This window comes from Xenopus tropicalis, chromosome 2, assembly GCF_000004195.4.
Source record: "Xenopus tropicalis strain Nigerian chromosome 2, UCB_Xtro_10.0, whole genome shotgun sequence".
NCBI classification, from domain to species: domain Eukaryota; kingdom Metazoa; phylum Chordata; class Amphibia; order Anura; family Pipidae; genus Xenopus; species Xenopus tropicalis.
The window spans coordinates 77,059,871-77,082,873 of NC_030678.2; the positions used below are offsets into that span (position 1 = coordinate 77,059,871).

The 23,003-nt window shown below is 40.2% G+C and overlaps 1 protein-coding gene across 1 annotated transcript; it reads left to right on the forward strand.

Annotated features, from left to right (window-relative positions):
* Positions 1-1,050: 1,050 nt before the first annotated feature.
* Positions 1,051-18,666, forward strand: LOC101732232 (mucin-2-like). The gene is made up of 8 exons (XM_031896883.1): positions 1,051-1,134; positions 1,340-1,428; positions 2,658-2,669; positions 4,478-4,489; positions 8,110-8,817; positions 11,025-14,862; positions 16,525-16,642; positions 18,070-18,666. The coding sequence occupies exons 2-8, from the start codon at positions 1,359-1,361 to the stop codon at positions 18,082-18,084; spliced, it is 4,773 nt and encodes a 1,590-aa protein (XP_031752743.1). The 5' UTR covers positions 1,051-1,134; positions 1,340-1,358; the 3' UTR covers positions 18,085-18,666.
* Positions 18,667-23,003: the final 4,337 nt, after the last annotated feature.

Here is a 23,003-nt window from a genome sequence, read left to right on the forward strand (position 1 = left end):
AGTAAAACACATTAATTAACCAAAAAGGGGATGGATGATTAAAAAAAAAAAGCAGATAACAAAGTTGGGAAAAAGGCATATTTCAGATGAGCTTGCTTGCAATGCTATGGATAGATGTAGTTTAACATGGTCCTTAACAGCAGGAAAAACCTTCTACTGTGACAAGAAAAAGTTATATAATCAGGCAATACATTTGCTGTAATGTTAAGGATGTGATTTATTTATTAATATGTGCCAAATGTGGTAAACAATATATAGGTCAGATTAAGTGCTGTGTCAGGTGACGCATAAGGCTATGGTGCGCTCTACATTTGTTTGAAATAAAAGTTAATTCTGCTGTGGGATCCGTGAGTGGCTGCTAAAATTTCTGTGGGTTATATTCTGTTTTTACCTTTTCATTTGTCTGCTCTATCTATAACAAATGCTGCCCTAATGCTTGTGTTATACACACCAACATGTTGTTTCAGTTGCCTGATGGTCTGACCTCCATACAAAAGACCACATGGGCACTTTATGATGTAAACTACAATTGACACTTTTAGGATGCAAGTTATTTTTTTCTTTTCGAATCTCATATTACTTTTCTGTATATGGAAAGACAAACTATCCCCCAGTATGAGGCTATTGCACATAATACACCCCATGGATTTATGTCATCTTGCAATAAAAAATGTCATTCCATGGATCTTTTTATGTTTATCTGCAGGGTTCCCTTATATTTTTATCCCCTTGTGTATCTGAACCTGTGCTTTTTCATCATTAAATTTCTTTTACAAAGACAGTTTTGGTACACACTGTTTAATTAGAGCAAGAATATTAGATATGGAAATGAAATTGCATTAAAACACAGAGGTTTAAAGGAAGGGAAAGACTTTTCTTTGAAATGGCCCCTCAGGGTGTTGTCTAATGTCATGTCACTCACAGAAGGATGTCACTTTGCTTAAAAGTCAAGCCTAAGGCACTTTAGTTGGTGGCTCAATATACTGGTAGACATGAAATGAAAGTAACGAGTTTTAGATTCCACCTTTTCTTTTCTGATTGGGCGTGAAAATTCTTTGGTTCCTTATATATATATATATAAAGCCTGACCTGCTGAGCATATTGCTCTCATTATCAGTTGTGTCCAGATTAAAGGTAAGGCTATGTTAACATTAAGATATTCTAAAGTAGGGCTGTAAATATGGAAGTGAATGAAAAATGTATGATTTTATGAAATAGATCACATCTATGCATTGGGATCTGGAACCACAAGGAGACACAATGCACATTTACATCTAGATTTGCAGCATTTTGTATATTTTATTTTACCGGACTGACCTGAAGTTCCACCTCTTTACAGGCCAAGGAGTATCAGCAATATGGAGAAATTTTCAGTTCTGCTGGGAGCTGTGTTGCTGACCTTGTGTTTTACTGGAAGCCATTCACAGAGTAAGCTTTAAAAATATAGTACTCTTATTTTACTGGAAGTATTGAAATTACTGTCTTCTACATTATTTTATAATCTGTGTACCTTTTCTTCCCTACTGTAATATTAACACTTTCTCATTGTGACCACAGAGGGAGAAGGGTTTACAATAAAACTGTATCATCAAATAAAAAGGGCAGGTCTTTGGGCAGGACAGAGCAGGCATCTGTGTCAAGTTCCTCTACATTGGGCTATATACCGGTATGGGACCTATTATCCAAATGTTGGGAATAAGGGATTGTTCAATAATTTGGATCACCATATAATGTCTGCTAAAAATGTACCTAAGCATTAAATAAACCTTATAAGATAGTTTTGCTTCCAATAAGGTCTAATTATATCTTGGTTGGAATCAAGTACAAAGTACTGTTTTATTATTACAGAGAAAAGGAAATCTTTTTAAAAAGTTTCAATTATATGATTACATATATTATGGGAGATGGCTTTCCCATAATTCTGAGCTTTCTGGATAAAGGGCTTCCAGATAAGGGATCCCATACCTGTACTGAGTAACATTACAAAGAAAATATTATTAATATAGATAGTAACTAGTAATAATAACTGACTTTGCTTATTGTTGCCTTCAAGGATATCCAACTTCTTACCCTCTAACCTATGGATATCAGCAGTTGCTAGGAATTGTGGAGGGCTCCAGGTTGGGTGTTCCCGATTTACAAATGATTTCATGAAAAATGTCTGTTAATATATAGTAATCCAGAATTTAAGTTCTATATATGTTTGCATTGTAAATAGTGAGACTGTTTTTAGCCTTAGTGGAGTAAGTATTGAGGAAGGAAATTCACATCCATGGGTAGGAGGCAAAAGGATACCTGCAAATTCTTACACAATTCTGATTTTCGGGGGGGGGGGGGGGGGGGACAAAAGGCACAGAAAGAATGTTTTGGGGGGCCCTCAAAATTACATCACTGCTTAGTATATGACTTTGATTTCTACAATGCATTGCATTGTGTATTTATGCAGATATCTTGTTGGTTGCTATTCATTACTTGAGATGGGCAAACAGCGCCATTTTTTGCACGACGCTGCTGGTCCATTAACATCTGGCCAACTTTAAAATGGTCTAGATTGTGCCAGTTAGAGACAATTAGGGCTGATGATAGTATTTATGATTACCTCATTCAAACTGATTAATTAATTTATGCTTAATCATATCTTAATTTGTATTTTTCAGCTGTCATGACAAGTGAGTATTCCTTTTTAATTATTTCTTTCTGTTTCTTCTTTGTTAATATAGTAAATAAAGTACCCCCTATTGTACATTTTAGGGATATTATAAGTCACCAAGGAGTTCCATGACCATATAAAAGCATGAGGTCGTAGGCCGAGTATTATACAAGTTTAATGAGTCATGTGGCAGAAATTACATCACTAAGCTCCGAGTACAAATGCAACAATGCAATAATTTACCAGCACCCCCAAATATAGGGGGGGTGCTCTCATATCACAAACTAATATATGAACACCAAGTGATTTTGGGTACTCAAATATTTAGAAAAGTGGAAAAAGTATAATTAATTTGTGCAGTGTCCCTGCACCTTGTACCACATTCTAATGTGCAGTACAAAAACACATTTCCCTTTAAAACTAACCAAGTGGTGTCGCACCTGGGGTCAGACCATAAAGCAGAGGTACAGGAACATGTTATACATATAATGCAGAACAGTGTGGTGTTTAATCAAAACATACACCATCTATGGATTAATAAATCCCATAAATTCAGTGTGGACCTAGATTTCAACGATTTTTTTAAACACATATATTTCCACCATATGTAAAATCCTACCAACCCCCACTGTAAGTTTGTGACCTGATGCATGTTCAATAATATAGTTCAACTACGCACAGGTGAAAGCTAATTTACTTGACACGTGATTTTGAAATGCAATCACTTACAAACATTGAAATCTCACCAGTCTCCTTAATTTTTTTGCCATATATAAACCATTTAGGTGGCTCCTACTCGTTACTTTGATTATCGGGTGCCCACACACTCCATGTTCCTATTCCAATGCGTTACCAAGCTGACCATTTGCGTTTCGCTCTGGCTGCTTCATTCGGAGTGTGATGGAAGATAATATATGGTTCAGCTTCCAAATTAACAGTAGTTGGTGACTAATAAGGTGTGTCCTCTGTTATAGGGCATTTGCTAATATTATGGTCTGACTAAACGTATGACGCCACTTGGTAGTTAATTTTAAAGGGAAATGTTTTATTGTACTGCACAGTAGTAGGCGGTATAAGGTACTAGGACACAGATTGCACAAATACAGTAAATTATACTTTTTTAACTTTTCTAAATATTTGTGTGACCCAAATTTCTCTGTGTTCTATCTTTAGGTATCCATACTCGCACCGATATTTGTGCGGAACAAGGTTTTATATGATATTTGGTGTGTGTATGGTGTGTTGACAAGGCAACCGATATTACAAAAGCCTTATTATATTTATTTACATGACACTGCTTAGTTCATTAACATTTGTCCAACTTTAGGTTGACAAAATGGAGACAAAATGAACACTCACAGCAGGCAGTTTCCAAACACAGACCTACTAGTAGCAGCTACCTGTCATGGCAACTAAAATAGACAATGCTGATCATTTACTGATAATTGTCTCTACGAGTGTTTTAGCTGAGGCAGTTCTCAGTATTGCCTATGGCAGGGTATTTTCTGGCATTTAGTAGCCATGACAAGTAGCTGCTTCTAAATAGCTCCATGTGTCTTCGTCCTTAAGCAAGGCTCTTACTTTCATGTCCTGTTCAGATGCACACTTCTTAGTGAAACAATATCAAAATATGAAAGGAGAAAACATTTTTTAAACATACTTTGCAGTTCTATCTTCTTTAGCTTTGCTTCTTTTATATTTTGATATTGTTTTACCAGTTTATGACAGTTAGGGCTGAAAATGTTGTATTTTGCATACTTTTTATTTTGTTTGTTATAAATTCACTAATAAAGTAATGCTTAATCATTTTATATTTCTATTTTCCAGCTATTTCATCAAGTGAGTATTCCTTCTTGTTTATTCCTTCTTGTTATCTTTGTTAATATAGTGCTATGTTATAAATATGTCTCTTATCTGCCAGAAATGCAATGGTTTTCACATTTCTTGCAAATGTTAATAGATAAAGGCACATTTTTCAGTGCAACATAATATCCTTTGAAGAATTATGGACATAACCATTAATCCTTTATTTATCTTTAAAGGGGAAGGAAAGGCTAAGTCACTTGGGGGTGCCAAAATGTTAGGCACCCCCAAGTGACTTTAATCGCTTACCTTGTACCCCAGGCTGGTGCCCCTGTTAGGAGAAAACAGCACCAGCCCAGGGTACCTGTAGGAAGCGCTTCCTCCTTCCTTTCTCTTCTTCCGGCAAAATCCGTCAGCCGGCGCATGCGCAGTAGAGTGAAAAGCCAACTTTATAGTTTAAGTTCGGCTTTTCACTCTACTGCGCATGCGCGCACAAGCGAAAAGGAAGGAGGAAGCGCTCGCTGCTACCCCGGGCTGGTGCTGTTCTCTCCGTACAGGGGCACCAGCCTAACAGTGCCTAACAGTTTTGCACCCACAAGTGACTTAGCCTTTCCTTCTCCTTTAACCAGCGTATGTAAATATTACAGGTTATTTCAAATGCCTTGCTGTTCCATAGGTTTTACAAAAATCACAATTTAGGTAAAGTAGAATAACTTACCACCACCAGTCAAGTGTTGTCTCTTTACAGTAATCTGTAGCAACTTTTCAGCATTTAAAGTGAGTACTGGCTGGTAACAGGAATGTATAGAGACCCTGCTGTCCAGGTCCCCCCTGACCCCCCATGCTTCCTCTATTGTTACACCACTCTGAGCACCATCTGCCCCTCTGAGTAGAAAAATTACCAAGTGCTCATTTTAGAACAAAGTTAAAGGAATACTGTCGTGGCTAAACATGTTTTTTTCTAAAGAAATTTCACATGGCGCTAGTCATATTCTTCATTTCCCAGGGTGCCACAGCCATGTGACCTGTGCTCTGATAAACTTCAGTCACACTTTACTGCGCTTTGGGTCCTACGGGAGAAAAGCGCTTTACAAATGTTTGTTGTTGTTGTTGTACTGCTGAGCTGCAAGTTGGAGTGATATCAACCCCCCCCCCCCAGCAGCCGATCAGCAGAACAATGGGAAGGTAACAAGATAGCAGCTCCCAGTAGATATTAGAATAGTACTCAATAGTAAGAAATCCAAGTTCGGCTTGGGACTCTTCCAGTTACATGGGAGTAGGAGAAACAATAGGTTACCTGAAAGCAGTTCTAATGCGTAGCGCTGGTTCCTTCTGAAAGCTCAGTCTTGGGCACAATGCACTGAGATAGCTGCCTACTGACCAATATTACAATTAAAAAAAATACATTTGTTGGTTCAAGAATAAAATTTAAATGGTAGAGTGAATTATTTGTACTCTATATTGTAGTCCCCCCTCTCCAGCCCCATCTCCTACCTTTTTCTAAAACAGTGGCATAGACCGGGACGTTTGGCGCAGTTCGGGCCTGGAGAGGGCGGGGAGGAGGGACTGTTTATGCTGGGCTCCCTCTAAAGATTTCTTTGCATGGGGTCCTGGCGACCAAGTTACACGACTGAACTTCTGGTTCACATTCCTTTGGTTTTTCCCACATCCATGTAGAATATAGCATTAATTCTCCATCTTGTCTCTGCATTGGCCCCTTATTCTTTTAGTAAATGTAATCACCTTCCTTTGCCAGAAACCTGTCATTCTCTTCCCTTTATAGTATGTTTCAATATTAGGGAATGGAGGTGAGGGATACAAGCAAAGAAATTAAATAACAGTTGGAAATACTACAGTTATACAAGATATAGTTTCACCTATGCTGATACTAATAATGCAAGATGTGGGACAAACAAGAAAAGACTCTGGTTAAATGCAACAGCCACAGATGAATGCTCTAAAAAATGTTTTGCATATCAAAATATGGTGCAAGTAATTTTATTTATAAAGGCAAAAATCCATCTCTGTGCTCAAGTCAAGATGTACCAATAGCAACAGTGCTGAACCTGAGACCTACAGTTAGACACATGCATGTACTAACCATCTGCCTTATTAAAGGAAACTAGAAGTTAGGCAGGTTATATATAGGCATTATGCTTGAACATGATGGACGTATGTCTTTTTTCAACCTAACTTACTATGTACTACTATGTATTTAATAAACATAAGGGTTGATTCACTAAAGGTCGATAAGCATTATCGCATGCTTTTTTGCGTTAAAATTGACGCGAAAAAACCCCCCGAAAAAACGATCATTAAGTCGCAATATCGCGTGCGTTTAATAGCACGCAACCGAATGCGTTAGAATGCAGCAGAAATAATACTAATGCATGATTCACAAACACTTAGAAGCGCTAATTATCGCATTAGTCTGTGCGAAAATTAACACCTACTTGGGGCAGGCGGTAATGATAGAAAAGTACAGTTCATGAGCTTTTGGCAACACAATATGGACTTTGCAGTGTTATTTATTCAAGTATGTGTTGGCCCTAGAGTGATGCAGCCTCCAGTTTGCAGGGAAATGGTCATTTTCAGAACAGTAGTTTTCCGAAAGTAATGGCGTGTATGGCTAATATGGCGTGCGTTTTTTTGCACGTGGCGACAGTTTGTGCGCGCTGCGTTAATTAGCGCGTGTTCCGTCAAATACCGCATGAAAATAGCCTTCGCGACTTAAATAACGCAAACAGCATGGCGTCTAAATTAACGCAAGTATCCTTTTAGTGAATCGTGCGTTAAAACGCGAAAAATAAGACGCAATAAAATTTTTACCGCATGCTATAAATAGTGCTCGTTTTAACGAACCTTATGAATCAACCCTATAGTATTTCAGGATGCATAAAAATAAATCTGAAGGCTTTCCTTGCCCAAGACTTTCATGAAGGAGCAAGTGTATCACTGCTCAGTACAAACTGATCTATCATTCAAGGGAACTACAACATAAAATAAGAAAAAAATAATGTAAGCTTTTTTTCCTCACAATGCAGAGTTTTTCCCCAGAATTCCAGCATCAATGCAGTCCCAAAGGGACAATGTTCTTGTGCTGTGCCTACTGCAAATGTATCTGGTTAACCAAAATTACATTGTCACAAATTGGGTGCAGTTGTGCCAAATAATTTGAAAGTCTGCCTGGCATAATTTTTGGTGTTCGCTGTGGGAGTCATGTGTGTGCTCCATTCTTTCTGTACACCTGAACTGATTGACGCAGGCCGCTGAGGGGCCCCCAGAGCTTCCCTGCGTCAATAGGTGCAGTGGTTCTCAATTCAGAACGGAAGGCAGAAAGGATTGGGGAAATGTAACTATAGGTAAGTGCAAGGAGTGCATTTTTAAATAAGTACCTTTGAAAGTGGTTTTATGCACAATGTATCGCAGGGACTGATTAGGCAAATGAACCCTAGGGTTAGCCATAGTGGGTGTGATATTTATGGAAGAAACATAAGTAACTGTGTGTAGTCTGTGTGGTAAGACCTGGACCAAACACATACTTATTTTTCATTCTTAGAGGTTTGGAAGAATGACATTTGATTTTTATTTTAAAATTGTTTTAATTATTGCCTAGAAGACTAGCATGTTTATTTTAGAGATATATTTTGTTTTAGATGCCAAAACCTGCAGTGACTGCAATGGTACGGCTAGCTCAGACTGTACCCAGGAGACTGGCTATGTGAAGTGCAGCTGCAAGCAAGGCTACGTTGGAGACGGTTTTAACTGTACACCGATTGTATTCTGTAACAGCTTAAACTGCTGTCCACAAGGCTACTCATGGAACTCAGCATTAATGGGATGTGTGGATATAAATGAATGTTCATCCATGACACTAAATAACTGTCCAACCTTATCAGCATGCGCTAATAAGAATGGCATCTACCTCTGTAGTACCAGCAGAACTCTTCGATGTCCCACTTCCGCCTGTGATCCAGATAAAGACTGTATGAATATAAATAATGTGCCCATTTGCGCTGATCCCTGTACAAACTATGCATGGTTAGATGGGACAAGCAGGCTTTTCACCATTAACTCCACTAGAAGATTCTCTACTGACCGTTTTTACTTTGGCTGGTTTCGGTACACAAATAATTTCATAATGAAGGAGGGTTGTGTTGGTTCATTGAAATGTGGCTCCCTTGAGCCATTCACTCTAGGTGGCACCCTCCCAACGAATACAAGCGCAGTGGTTATGGTGCCCCTTATAATTAACTATCTAACGGGTTGCTCAAGTGGAACACAAATCCCTGTGAAAGCCTGTCCTGGAGGATTCTATGTCTACAAATTTTCAGGAACATTAAGGACAGATGTGTACTGTACAGGTAAGAGATACATTCACTTTTATACTCTTGTAAACTATATAGACGCTTTAAACAGGGTAATGGAACAAATAGCCTCTTTACACAACCGGCACCAGTGATAAGTGAATTTTTTCACCAGGCAAGAATTTGTGGAGAAATTCTGCATTCCGTCACTGGCAAATTCGCCATTACAAAAAATTCACTGTAAAAAATGTCCATTGACTTTAATGTCTTTGGAATAAGAAATAAGGGAAAAAATAAAGGAAAAAATTATTGTGCATAAGGAAAAAATGGCGCTTATTGACATCAATGCATTTTTGCGAATTTTTCAGCAAAGCGAAATGGGACAGATTCATTCACCACTAACTGGCACTGTCAATTCAGCAATAGAAAATACTTTAAGGAGCTGTAATTACACTATTCTATGCTTACCCAATTTATTGTGACCACCTGTGCATCAACGTTTTGGAACCCCCCTGACACATTGATGCACAGGTGGTTAAAAGAAATGGGGTAAGCTCCCCGACTGCATAGAATAGTGTGAGTACAGCTAAAAGTGTTTTCTTTTGATGCAAAAGGAACAAACAATTTTAATACTTCATTTCAAGCTTATACTATAAACTTGAAATGAATATACTATAAAAGAGGCCTTGTCATCTTATGTATCATGCCACATAATATACCAAGTAACATAATAAAATAAGTGAAAGGAAAAACACACTTCCACTTCTGTGGAAGCACAACATCACAATCTTGTTCCTGTACTTGGATCCTTCTGCATCACCGGGGAAGGATGTATATGCTCAGTAGAGGGAAAAGTCAAATCTAGAAGCAAAAAGCCAGTTTTTCACTATACTGTGAAGGTGTACCTGGTTGGGCCATAGAGAGTATCCAGGAAGAAAAGGTGTGGTGCTTCTACAATATTACCCTGAGGCCAGTGTAGTTTTCAGAGAAAAACAACGTGGCCCACGGTCTCAGTTAATCTTTCCTTATTCATGCAAATATGTCCTCATAGCAAAGGAAGTAACCAACAATGCACAAATCAGCAAAGGCACTTTTCCAACTTTATCATAATTTAATAAGCACTTTGTGTTAATGCAGTGAGATGAACCCTGTAACCTACACCTACCAACAGGATATATTCTTTCAACTCGCCACTGATCCATTTAAAGTTATGGTAAATGATAAATGTTATCGAGTTATTGGTTAATTTTTATTGGTAACCCCCCCCCATATTACTACATATGACCATTTTTAATTATTTTGTATTGCATGCAGTTATAGTTTACTGGTAACCACAGGTCCTCTGCATTGATTGTAGGTAGTGATGAGCGAATCTGTCCCGTTTCGCAAATCTTTAAAAGATTTGCGAAACAGGAAAAATGCCAAAAAAAAAAAAATTGTTGTGCGCAATTCTTTTTTAATGAGAGAGACAATTCTTTTTGGCACGAGACAATTCTTTTGATGAGAGACAATTCTTTTTGACGCGAGAGACAAGAACCCTTTTTATGTGGACAGTGGTTTGTACTTGGTTTACAGAGTGTTTGTGCATAACCACCAAATGCAGAGCAAGATGTGAAATGAGTTAGGAGAGGAAAGTTCAAAATGTGGCATCAGCAAAGGTGTTTTTATAGGCACCCAAGGGCCTGTGCTTGGGTGGCAGCTTTAGGGAGTGGCTCTTGAATGCCAATATGGCAAATAAAACTTTTTTTGGTGAAAAAAAGCCACTTCCCCTGCTGCCTGATACTTTCCTATAAAATCCGGCTGCAGAGATGGGGGGTAGGGTGTGCCTTCAGTGGCATGCAAGAGAAAGTGATGTCATACACAGAGGCATTTTACTATGATGTCATAGTGATGTGCACTCACAGGTCCAGTGCCTAAGGTAGCACCAGACCAGAATACGCTAGGGGGAATTAGTGTGGCTGTACCTATTAGTAAATGCTCTTGCATTTCAGCACATATTTCTCAGCTGGTCCACTGTTATGGAGCAGTTGCTGTGGCTGATGTTTCCATAGAAAAACATATTAATGTTTGTTTGATACATTAAAACACATTTTTAGAACTGCAATATATGACAAAGTGGGGCAGTTTTTTTTTTTTATCCCTAATTACCTTTCAAACGAAATACTTTGCAAAAACACAATAAACGAACAGAAGCAATACTAGCATCATGTTTTGTCAAGGTATGTGCTTTCTCATGTAATATGCTTTCTTCTCCTCTTCTCTAGAACAAATACCAGTTACATCTACTTCAACCACAACCGCCACTTCTATCTCTACAACCAGAACCACATCTGTGTCAACAACCACTTTGATTCCTACAACCAGAACTACTACTTCTGTACCTACTACTACCACAATTCTTACCACAACCACTACAATGACCTCTATGCCAACAACTACTACTTCTATTCCAACAACCAGAGCTATTACTTCTGTGCCCACATCTGCCACCATACAACAAACAACAACTTTTGAGGCCATGACAACCCCCATTGTTCCTACAACAACCACTTCTGTACCCACAACTACCAACTTTAGTTCTACCTTTGGTACTACCACTTCTGAATCATTAAAATCAACAACGACCCTTGAGGTCACAACAAAGCTTGATACCCAGTTTGCATCCCAAACCTTAACCTCTGAGCCCATCACGCTTGAGAAAACTACACTTGACACTTTCACTATACCACTGATAACCACTGAAACCACAGCGACACCTGAGTCTGAATCTACTCCATATGAGTCAACAACACCAGAGTTGTCTACCATAACCACTGAGGCCCCAACAGAGCACCCTATATCACCCACATCCCAAACGTCAACCCCTAATGCGATCACCCTTGAAAAAAACACATTTGACACCTTTACTACACAACTGATTGAAACCACTGAAGAACCCACCTCCACGTTGACAGCAGAGTCAATTTCCACCACAACAGCACCTGAGTTGAATACTACTTTAAATGTGCCAAAAACTCTCAATAGTGCAGATATTCCTTCAACCACACTAATAACAACAACCTTATATGTACCTGACTTCACATCCACTGAGTCAACAGAGTCCCCTATCCTGTCCACAACCAAAACTTCATCCTCTGAGCCCATAACCTTTGAGGAAACTACACTTTACACTTTCACTACATCACTGATTGAAACCACTGAGGAATTCACTGAGTTGGATACTACTATATATGAGCCAAGAACTCCAGAGTTTTCCACTCATGACATTACAGAAATTAATTCAACCACACTAAAAACAACAACCTTATATGTACCTGACACCACAACCACCGTAGCTACAACAGAGCTCCCTATCCTGCCTACAACTGAAACTTTATCGCCTGAGCCCATCACCCTTGAGGAAACTACACTTGACACTTTAACTACACAACTGTTTGAAACCACTACGGAATTCAGTGAGTCGGGTATTACAGAAATTCTTTCAACCACACCAATAACAACATTATATGTACCTGACACCACAACCACCAAAGCCAAAACAGAGCTCCCTATCCTGCCCACAACTGAAACTTTATCGCCTGAGCCCATCACCCTTGAGGAAACTACACTTGACACTTTCACTACACAACTGTTTGAAACCACTAAGGAATTCAGTGAGTCGGGTACTACAGAAATTCTTTCAACCACACCAATAACAACCTTATATGTACCTGACACCACAACCACTGAAGCCATAACAGAGCTCCCTATCCTGCCCACAACTGAAACTTCATCCCCTGAGCCCATCACCCTTGGGGAAACTACATTTGACACTTTCACTACACCACTGTTTGAAACCACTAAGGAATTCAGTGAGTCGGGTATTACAGAAATTCTTTCAACCACACCAATAACAACATTATATGTACCTGACACCACAACCACTGAAGCCATAACAGAGCTCCCTATCCTGCCCACAACTGAAACTTCATCCCCTGAGCCCATCACCATTGAGGAAACTACAATTGACACTTTCACTACACCACTGTTTGAAACCACTACGGAATTCAGTGAGTCTGGTATTACAGAAATTCTTTCAACCACACCAATAACGACAACCTTCTATGTACATGACACCACAACCACTGAGGCCATAACAGAGCTCCCTACCCCGCCAACAACAAAAATTTCATCCCCTGAGCCCATTACTCTTGAGGAAACTACATTTGACACTTATACTACACCACTGATTGAAACCACTGAGGAATTCAGTGGGTCGGGTACTACAGAAATTCTTTCAACCACACTAAAACCAACAACCTTATATGTACCTGAAACTGCAACCACTGAGTCAACAACAGAGCTGCCTATCCTGTCCACAACCAGAACTTTATCCCCTGAGCCCATCACCCTGGAGGAAACTACATTTGACACTTTTACTACACCACTAATTGAAACCACTGAGGAATTCAGTGGGTCGGGTACTACAGAAATTCTTTCAACCACACTTAAGCCAACAACATTATATGTACCTGACACCACAACCACTGAGTCAACAACAGAGCTCCCTACCATGCCCACAACCAAAACTTCATCCTATCAGCCTATCACTCTCGAGAAAACTACATTTGACACTTTTACTACACCACTGATTGAAACCACTGAGGAATTCAGTGGGTCGGGTACTACAGAAATTCTTTCAACCACCCTAAAACCAACAACCTTATATGTACCTGACACTGCAACCATTGAGTCAACAACAGAGCTGCCTATCCCGTCTATAACCAAAACTACATCCCCTGAGCCTATCACCCTTGAGGAAACTACATTTGACACTTTTACTACACCACTGATTGAAACCACTGAGGAATTCAGTGGGTCGGGTACTACAGAAATTCTTTCAACCACCCTAAAACCAACAACTTTATATGTACCTGACACTGCAACCACTGAGTCAACAACAGAGCTGCCTATCCCGTCCACAACCAAATCTACATCCCCTGAGCCTATCACCCTTGAGGAAACTACATTTGACACATTTACTACACAACTGATTGAAACCACTGAGGAATTCAGTGGGTCGGGTACTACAGAAATTCTTTCAACCACACCAAAACCAACAACCTTATATGTACCTGACACTGCAACCACTGAGTCAACAACAGAGCTGCCTATCCCATCTACAACCAAATCTACATCCCCTGAGCCTATCACCCTTGAGGAAACTACATTTGACACTTTTACTACACCACTGATTGAAACCACTGAGGAATTCAGTGGGTCGGGTACTACAGAAATTCTTTCAACCACCCTAAAACCAACAACCTTATATGTACCTGACACTGCAACCACTGAGTCAACAACAGAGCTGCCTATCCCGTCTACAACCAAATCTACATCCCCTGAGCCTATCACCCTTGAGGAAACTACATTTGACACGTTTACTACACAACTGATTGAAACCACTGAGGAATTCAGTGGGTCGGGTACTACAGAAATTCTTTCAACCACACCAAAACCAACAACCTTATATGTACCTGACACCACAACCACTGAGTCAACAACAAAGTTTCCTATCCCGCCCACAACCAAAACTTCATCCTCTGAGCCTATAACCCTTGAGGAAACTACATTCACAACACAACTCATCGAAACCACTGAGGAATTCAGTGGGTCAGGTACTACTGAAATTCTTTCAACCACACTACTAACAACAACTTTATATGTACCTGACACCACAACCACTGAGGCGACTACTACCACATTTGAAGTACAAACATCACCTGAGCAGACTAACACCACATCTACTACTTTTGAACCTCTACCTTATACCACAACTCCTAAAACAACTAAGCAGACTACAGATGAGTCGAGTATTCACCAAACCACAATGAAACCTACAGACCTAGTAAAACAAATTAAGTTAAAGATATCCATTTTCAAAGACATGGAGCTGACAAATCTTATGTATAGCAGCCAGAATCTTTCTAATGAGACATCACTGTACATTGTTCTGGAAGTTGAAAACAATGATGAACAAGAGCATGTCTTGCTGGTCAACTCCCTTTCAGACAGTAATAAAATTTCAGCCACAGATTTCTTGGATCTTATGGCTAGAAAGGGGTAAGTATAACTAACGTAACTAAGGGTATGATGGAGTGCCATAGGACTATGCAGTATGAGACAAAGAGCTGTTATCATTGTTATATTATCTGGACCAGTGCAACCCATAGCTGCATTTTGTCTGCAGACTTGTGTACAGGTAGTATGCAGACTTGAGCCACTTTATAGTCCTCAGATTAAGTGTTATTATTACCTATAAAACATCAACATATTCTGCAGGACTTTACAATAGAAGGGTTTATAAACATGACATATAGATCACTCTAAAAAAATATAGATATACAAAAATGCATAACTAATAACCAATACAAGAGAGGGCCCTGCTCAACAGAGCTTACAGTAGTAACATTTTTTGTGGGACAAACAAATCATAGGGGATTAATACTCTATTTCAGGAGTCACAATTAAAACCCACCTCCCTAAACCTGGCACATAAAATCCTCTTGTGAGCTCCATTAACCAGTTATAAGGACCTGAGATACATCCACTGCAAATTGCAGGAATGCCATAGAGCATTTCAGTTCAACCATAACAGTTGACAGGTTATGTAACTGAAACTTTGGACCAGAAATTTACATTAGTCCTTATGTAGATCATAGCAAGCCTAGAATTAGTGTAAATGAAGTCACTTCTTCAGAGACTGGATTCTGATCCGTCGGGAAGGAACAATACCAGCATTGCAAACCAAAGTACAGAGGTATTATGTTATTCCTCAGGTGTAGAGGGCTTTTGCTTTTTGCAAAAGCAACCCCAGGATATTTCTAATTTGACTGAAGGAGTTGAAGGGCTTTTTTTGGACATCTGTAGGGTGGTGTAGTTCTACAAGAAACCACTAAAATCAAATTTAGAAAGATTGGATTATAAAGTGGATCTCCACCAAAACAATCTGTTTGAAAAATGCAAGAATAGGTAATGATAACTAACTTATTCTTCTTCTCCTCCAGGTCATGTAAACAGATGTCTGGCTATATTGTTTCTATAGTTAGAACTATAGCATAGACTATAGCCAGTCAGATATTGCTTTCAGTAGCAATGACATTTACAAATGAAAAAAAAAACACTGAAAAGTTGTAATATGCCAATTTATCCCTTTATTTTCCTATTGTTTATTTTTCTTTTTTAATAAGATTATTATATTATTCAGTAAAATATATGGCATTAAATATTACCTGTAAAACCTCTAAAATAGCAATAAAAGGTTTTAGGCAAATTCTACTAACTTTGCTTTTACTAATGAGCAGGGCAGCCATTAGCTTATGTTTCAGCCAGGGATGAATCAAATCCTGGATTGTATTCAGGGGCCAAACCTATTCTTTTTTGGCAGGATTCAGCCCTTTCTTTATGCTTATTTTACTTTACTTGTTTCCCCAGTTCTTCCTCTTTTCCTGTGTTGAAGGGCATGTACAATGTGTAAATTAAATATACCACAATGGAGGAGACAAGGATAAAACAAATGGATCCTAGCGCTGCTCTCTTCAGGAAGCCACGCAGCAGCCCAATCCAGAAGCAAATTTAGGTTTCTAAGTTTAGGGCATTTAGTTAGTTAGTTTATGTATCTAAGAAGCAATATGTGCAATAAGTCAATAAGTGAGTTTCATTTATGTATTATTGAATTCTCATAATTAATGTTTGTAACACTTTGTATTTATTCTTACTGTTCAGGAAAATGCCAAGTAATATAGATAAAACATCAAAGGTGGAGTTACAAGGACAAGGTTTTTCAGTTGAAGCCTACAAGTTTACGGAAACAGACAAGGCAAATAGCACTTGCCATTCTAATGTGAGTAATATATGCTAGTAGTTTGATTTGTTATCAGATGGAAGCTATAATGAACCCTACCTAAGATAAAACCAACTGCATATATTCATATATTATTTCTACTTGGATTTTCACAGCTTGGTTGAACAACAACCTTAGTTTCTAATCCAAACACTTTTGTTGCCCAACTGCACTTTCATTATCTGCAATGATAATATCATACAGACCTCAGAAGCTTTCTTAAGGAATTACTCTCTTTTATGCATACTTGTATAATCAGTGTTGAACTAGGCTCCCTAGGGCCCAAAAGAGAACATGACATTGAGGGCTCCCTATGACATCAATTAGATATAGGCAGTGCTTAATATACAAGTATGGGATCCATTATCTGGAAACCCATTATCCATTTTAATTAAATAACTCAATTTTTTTACAAATGGTTTCCATTTTCTCTGTAATAATACAACTGTAGCTTGTTCTTGGTCCAAACTAAGATATAATTGATCCTTATTAGAGACAAGCAATCGTATTTAACATATCTTCAGAGACCAACTACCAGATGATTGGGTATTGGAGATATCTTTTCTGGTTAGGGAACGTTATTTTACTGTGCTAGATTCATAAAGAGAGAATAATTATAAAGAGCTTTGCCCAGATTTGTATATTGAAAAGATAACTCGAAGGAAGTTGATATTCATCTAAATTAAAAAAAAAGTTTTGTGTTATAGAGGAAAATATACCTCCTCCTATAATTTATAAAGCTATTAGAAGTCACAGATAGTGATGAGTGAATCTGTCCCATTTCGCTTGGCCGAAATATTTGCAAAACTTTGAAAAGATTAGCGATACGGAATTTTTTTTTCAAAATGCAGAAAATGATGGTCGGTTCGCATGATGGTCAGTTTTTAAATACATCGTAACATAGTAGATGAGGTTGAAGAACACACACATCCATCATATTTAACCTCCATCATGTTCACCACAAATATCATGTTTGACTTCCTCCAAGCAACCTCGCAACTCCCTGAGCCTTCACTCTAATGCACCAATGTTAGAGCTGCTGTCCTCTGCTTCTATGCAAGTTTTGTTACCTGACAAATCTTGACACCTGACCTACTAATTTTCAGTATATTATACACCTCCAGCTCACCTGTAACATCATTTGTATGATGAAGGAAAGCAACAAATCAGGTGCTATTTGCCATATCTAGCAAAGCACAACTTGTGACAATGTTCTTACCTCCCCTCATTGCAAACCAGTTTTGGAGGCAGCTCAAAAACAATCCTCATTTCTAGCTTTGGGTTACTTTATCTGAACAAACTGTCAGCTTTGCTGCTGTAATTTAGAAACCAAATCCTGAATGCAGAGAGAAAATGTTGCTGAAACTAATGTCATGTTCATTCCACTGCATTTAATTAATTTAGTCTAATCTCTTTTTTTCTCCTAGGATAACTTTTCGTAGAAGCAGAGTCAGCCATCCAAATGGAACACTGTTGCACTTATTCCACTTGATCATTATGGAAATAATTATCATCTGATGCTCATTATGCACTGCCTGTTTTTTGGGCTCCATCTAACTAAATGAATTATATATATATATATACAGTATATGTAACTATATATAACTATGCTAATACTATAGCGTAACACACTATTCACCACACATTTCTTTTCATTTTTCTACATATGTAAAAAAAACCTGAGTAATTTAACTGTACAGGTATGAAATTTTCAGATAATGTGCCTCCCCATTATTTGGAGTACGATTCTGTAAGGCTACTAAAAACTAGATGATTGTTTTGCCATCAATAAGGTACCATCAAGTACAAGGTACTAGCTTATTCTTAAAGAGGAAAAAAACCCATATCATTTAAAAACAAACACTGTGAGTTTTCTGTATAACAGATTTCTGAATGAATGATTCCATTACTGACATTTCTGAATTAATTTAAGTATAACAATACTTTCAAATAATAATACATTTTCTTCAAAGCATAATATTTAAAAAATTATAAATAATTAAACACAGGATATTGTTATATTTTTATAATGATTATATGTTTTGTTTGCTTGCAATTATTTCACATTATTACATTTTAATATTTAATGAATAAATACTTTCTTGCAAGATACCTTGGCCATTTTGGTATGAATATAAAATGATAACAATTAAAAATCAACCAACCATAGGGGTTTCACTGTTTTTATTGTGCAAATTGTAAAACACTGGAGCATAGGGTGCTTGTGTCCCAGCCATACTTCAAATTTAATCAAACAGACATGGTCTTCCCTTTTACATCCCCAACCTTCCAGAAATCTCTATTACAGGTAAAGACTTCACTATCACCCCTATCACTCCTCTGGCCAAATGCCCTGGGTTATCCTTAATTCTGCTCTCTCCTTCACTTCCCATATCCACTTATTTCTAAAATATGACCTTTCGTCACTACCAAAATCCATTCTCTTTCTTATCATATTTTGACTATTGTAACTCTGTTGATTGGTCTACCCATCTAAAGACTGTCACCAGTCCTGTCCATAACAATTGCAGCTGCTAGGCTCATAATGGAAATATAATTTTGTTTAAGTTTTCACTCTTCCCCAAAGTGTGACGGTAGTTTGGCACAGGTCTTGAGAACTTGTAGTGTCTAGATTGAGTTATAGGAAGATTTGGTGGTCTGAGTGTATCCTGATCCCTAGGTATATAAAAGATGTGACCAATTTAAATTGTGTTTGTTGGGGAGGTGGGATTTGAGGGGTAGGGTCAATGCTAAATAGCTGTGATTTTTCCCAATTAATATGGAGTCCTGAGTATTTGCCAAAGTCTTGGACAACAGTTAGCTGGGTAGAAAGGGATTCCAAGGATTCCACTAGGTATATTAATGTATTGTCTGAGAAAAAGCACACTTTGACATTAGCAAGTTGCAGCCCCTTAATGGTTAGGCACCTCCTTATTGTAATACCCTATGGGATTTTTAGAAGTTTATTTATCAATAGATGAAAGTTAGAGGTTACCATTTGATAAATAAGCTTGTAAAATCCCATAGCAAGGAATAAAATATGGGAGAGTTTTTCTGTGTTGAGCTCTAATATAACACTGATAAATCTACTCCTATATCTTACTAAATGGAAACAAGGTGTCTGCAAGTCTTGATTTATGGCTTGGAATTTTAAACATGCAGGCTTATAAAAGAATAAATGTACTAAAGCTGTATTTTATATGCAGAACTTATGGGGCCAGCCCAGAAGTTTAGTATCCCTATAATAGTCGTGAGCCATTGTGTCAAAGTTATTTATAGGAGATCCTCATCTTGTGATTTTTTTAGGCCATCTTTTCAGTGTAGGTGACCAAACACATGCTCAGTGGGTTATTGGGGAAGCTAAAACTTAGAGATTGTCATAAATTATTAAAGCATGCATGTCAAAAAACCTGATCCTGCAAGGCTAATTAATAAATAACTCTGATGCCACGTAATGTAAATCAAATGAATTAAGAAGTAATCAATCTTGTACTATTGTTTTATAGTATTTTTAGAGTGATATAGCCATCTTATTAATATAAAAATAGTTTTTTTAGATTCAGATGTTGCAGGACTGATTAGTGATGACTTTGGTTTCATTAGTATAAATAGCTGGCAATCAGCAATCAAATATTAGTATTTTAGCAAAAGTTTAGGTACAGCAATTTGAGCCACTTACAGCTGACTGCTCGCAACAGACTAACAGTGGTATAGTACCCTAGAAAGTTGCATTTTTCAGCAAAGAGGGAGTGTGTATGCAAATCAATATTTTACATGCATGGAAATGTTTTTTTAAAGGTAAAATTCCCAACATTTGAAAAGCAGAAAGAGGGACAAAAATGGCGGCAACATTTTTTAGGCCACACCCACTTTGTGGCCATGCCCCCCCCCCAAACAGGCCCATTTTACAAAACCACACCTGAATAGCATAACATACACAAAGCTCACCAGAAGACAGACACGGTGGCCCCAATCATTTTATGACATATTGTGGCCCTAAGGATTTCATTTTGCACTGTGGCACCTATATTTAATGACAGACTCATGACAGACATTGGTAGCCAGGGCCCCCTAAAATATTGGTAGCCAGGTGTTACGTTTTGCTTTGGTGCTAGAGCAGGGACCCCCTAAAACATTGTTGGTCCTCCCCCAGTGTCCCGATACTATGGGCCGCTCCCCACTGCAGCATCCTCCCCAACATCCTTCAGCTCCCCCCAGCATCCACCCAACATCCTCCAGCTCCCCCCAGCGTCCTCCCCAACATTCTTCAGCTGCCCCAAACATCCTCCCCAACATCCTTCAGCTCCCCCCAGCATCCACCCAACATCCTCCCCAACATCCTTCAGCTCCCCCCAACAGCAGGGACCCCCTAAAACATTGTTGGTCCTCCCCCAGTGTCCCGATACTATGGGCCACTCCCCACTGCAGCATCCTCCCCAACATCCTTCAGCTCCCCCCAGAATCCACCCAACATCCTCCAGCTCCCCCCAGCATCCACCCAACATCCTCCAGCTCCCCCCAGCGTCCTCCCCAACATCCTTCAGCTGCTCCTTACCTTCATCCAGCTTCGCCCAGCCTCCTCCCCAACATCCTTCAGCTCCCCCCAGCATCCACCCAACATCCTCCCCAGCATCCTTCAGCTCCCCCCAACACCCTCCCCAACATCCTTCAGCTCCCCCCAGCATCCTCCAGCTCCCCCCAGCGTCCTCCCCAACATCCTTCAGCTGCTCCTTACCTTCATCCACCTTCGCCCAGCCTCCTCCCCAACATCCTTCAGCTCCCCCCAGCATCCACCCAACATCCTTCAGCTCCCCCCAACATCCTCCCCAACATCCTTCAGCTCCCCCCAGCATCCTCCAGCTCCCCCCAGCGTCCTCCCCAACATCCTTCAGCTCCCCCAACATCCTTCAGCTCCCCCCAACATCCTTCAGCTCCCCCAGCATCCTCCCAACATCCTCCAGCTCCCCCCAGCGTCCTCCCCAACATCCTTCAGCTACCCCCAACATCCTTCAGCTCCACCCAACATCCTCCCCAACATCCTTCAGCTCCCCCCAACATCCTCCCCAACATCCTTCAGCTCCCCCCAACATCTTCCAGCTGCCTCCCAGCATCCTCCTTAAGCATACTTAAGAAAGCGGGACAGATCCGCGGCTATCCGGGACTGCGGGACAGGGTGGCAAAATCGGGACTGTCCCGCGTAAAGCGGGACAGTTGGGAGGTATGCAAGAGTGAGTATGACTTTGGTTACAGTTTGCTCCACTTTACATACCTCCCTACGTGGGACAGTCCCAATTTTCCCACCCTGTCCTGCAGTCCCAGATAGCTGCAGATCTGTCCCGCTTTCTTACGTTCTCTGCTCCTCTGACGTCACACGCACGTCTCTTGTTAGCACCGCAGCTTCTGCGCCGCTCAGTTCAGTTCTAACATAAAGGCATTCACAGTGCAGAAGCTGCGGCGCTAACAAGAGACGTGCATGTGACGTCACGAGGAGGAGAAGAAGAGCCCTGGGGCACAGCCGGAGGAAGCAGGCGGGTGGTGGTAGTAGCAGGGGGGGCCACAGAAAGCAGGGGGATGCTGGGGAGGACACTGGAGGAAGGTAAGGGGCAGCTGGAGGATGCTGGGAGGCAGCTGGAGGATGTTGGGGGGAGCTGGAGGATGTTGGGGGGAGCTGAAGGATGTTGGGGAGGATGTTGGGAGGAGCTGAAGGATGTTGGGGGGAGCTGAAGGATGTTGGGGGAGCTGAAGGATGTTGGGGGAGGACGCTGGGGGGAGCTGAAGGATGTTGGGGGGAGCTGAAGGATGTTGGGGGAGCTGAAGGATGTTGGGGAGGACGCTGGGGGGAGCTGGAGGATGTTGGGTGGATGCTGGGGGGAGCTGAAGGATGTTGGGGAGGACGCTGGGGGGAGCTGGAGGATGTTGGGTGGATGCTGGGGGGAGCTGAAGGATGTTGGGGAGGACGCTGGGAGGAGCTGGAGGAAGGTAAGGAGCAGCTGTAGGATGTTGGGGAGGACGCTGGGGGGAGCTAGAGGATGTGGATGCTGGGGGGAGTTGAAGGATGTTGGGGAGGATGCTGCAGTGGGGAGCGGCCCATAGTATGGGGACACTGGGGGAGGACCAACAATGTTTTAGGGCAGTGCTGTCCAACTTCTGTTGTACCGAAGGGCCGGAATTTTTCCAACCTACGTGGTGGAGGGCCGATAATGGAAGCCAGTTTTGACCACTCCCCTTTTTGAAACTGCACCCACTTGAAACCACACCCATGTTATCACATGACCATACCCTGGCAATATCAATGCCATACTCTGCCACCCTACCCTGCCTGTGTGTGTGCCATACTCTGCCTGCCCTACCCTGCCTGTGT

Bases quoted from the DNA above. Each gene is read 5' to 3' on its own strand.
- LOC101732232 (XM_031896883.1), top strand. From the start codon at position 1,359: ATGGAGAAATTTTCAGTTCTGCTGGGAGCTGTGTTGCTGACCTTGTGT. The intron at 8,818-11,024 runs GTAAGAGATACA...CCTCTTCTCTAG, and splicing joins GACAGATGTGTACTGTACAG to AACAAATACCAGTTACATCT. The intron at 14,863-16,524 runs GTAAGTATAACT...CTTACTGTTCAG, and splicing joins GATCTTATGGCTAGAAAGGG to GAAAATGCCAAGTAATATAG.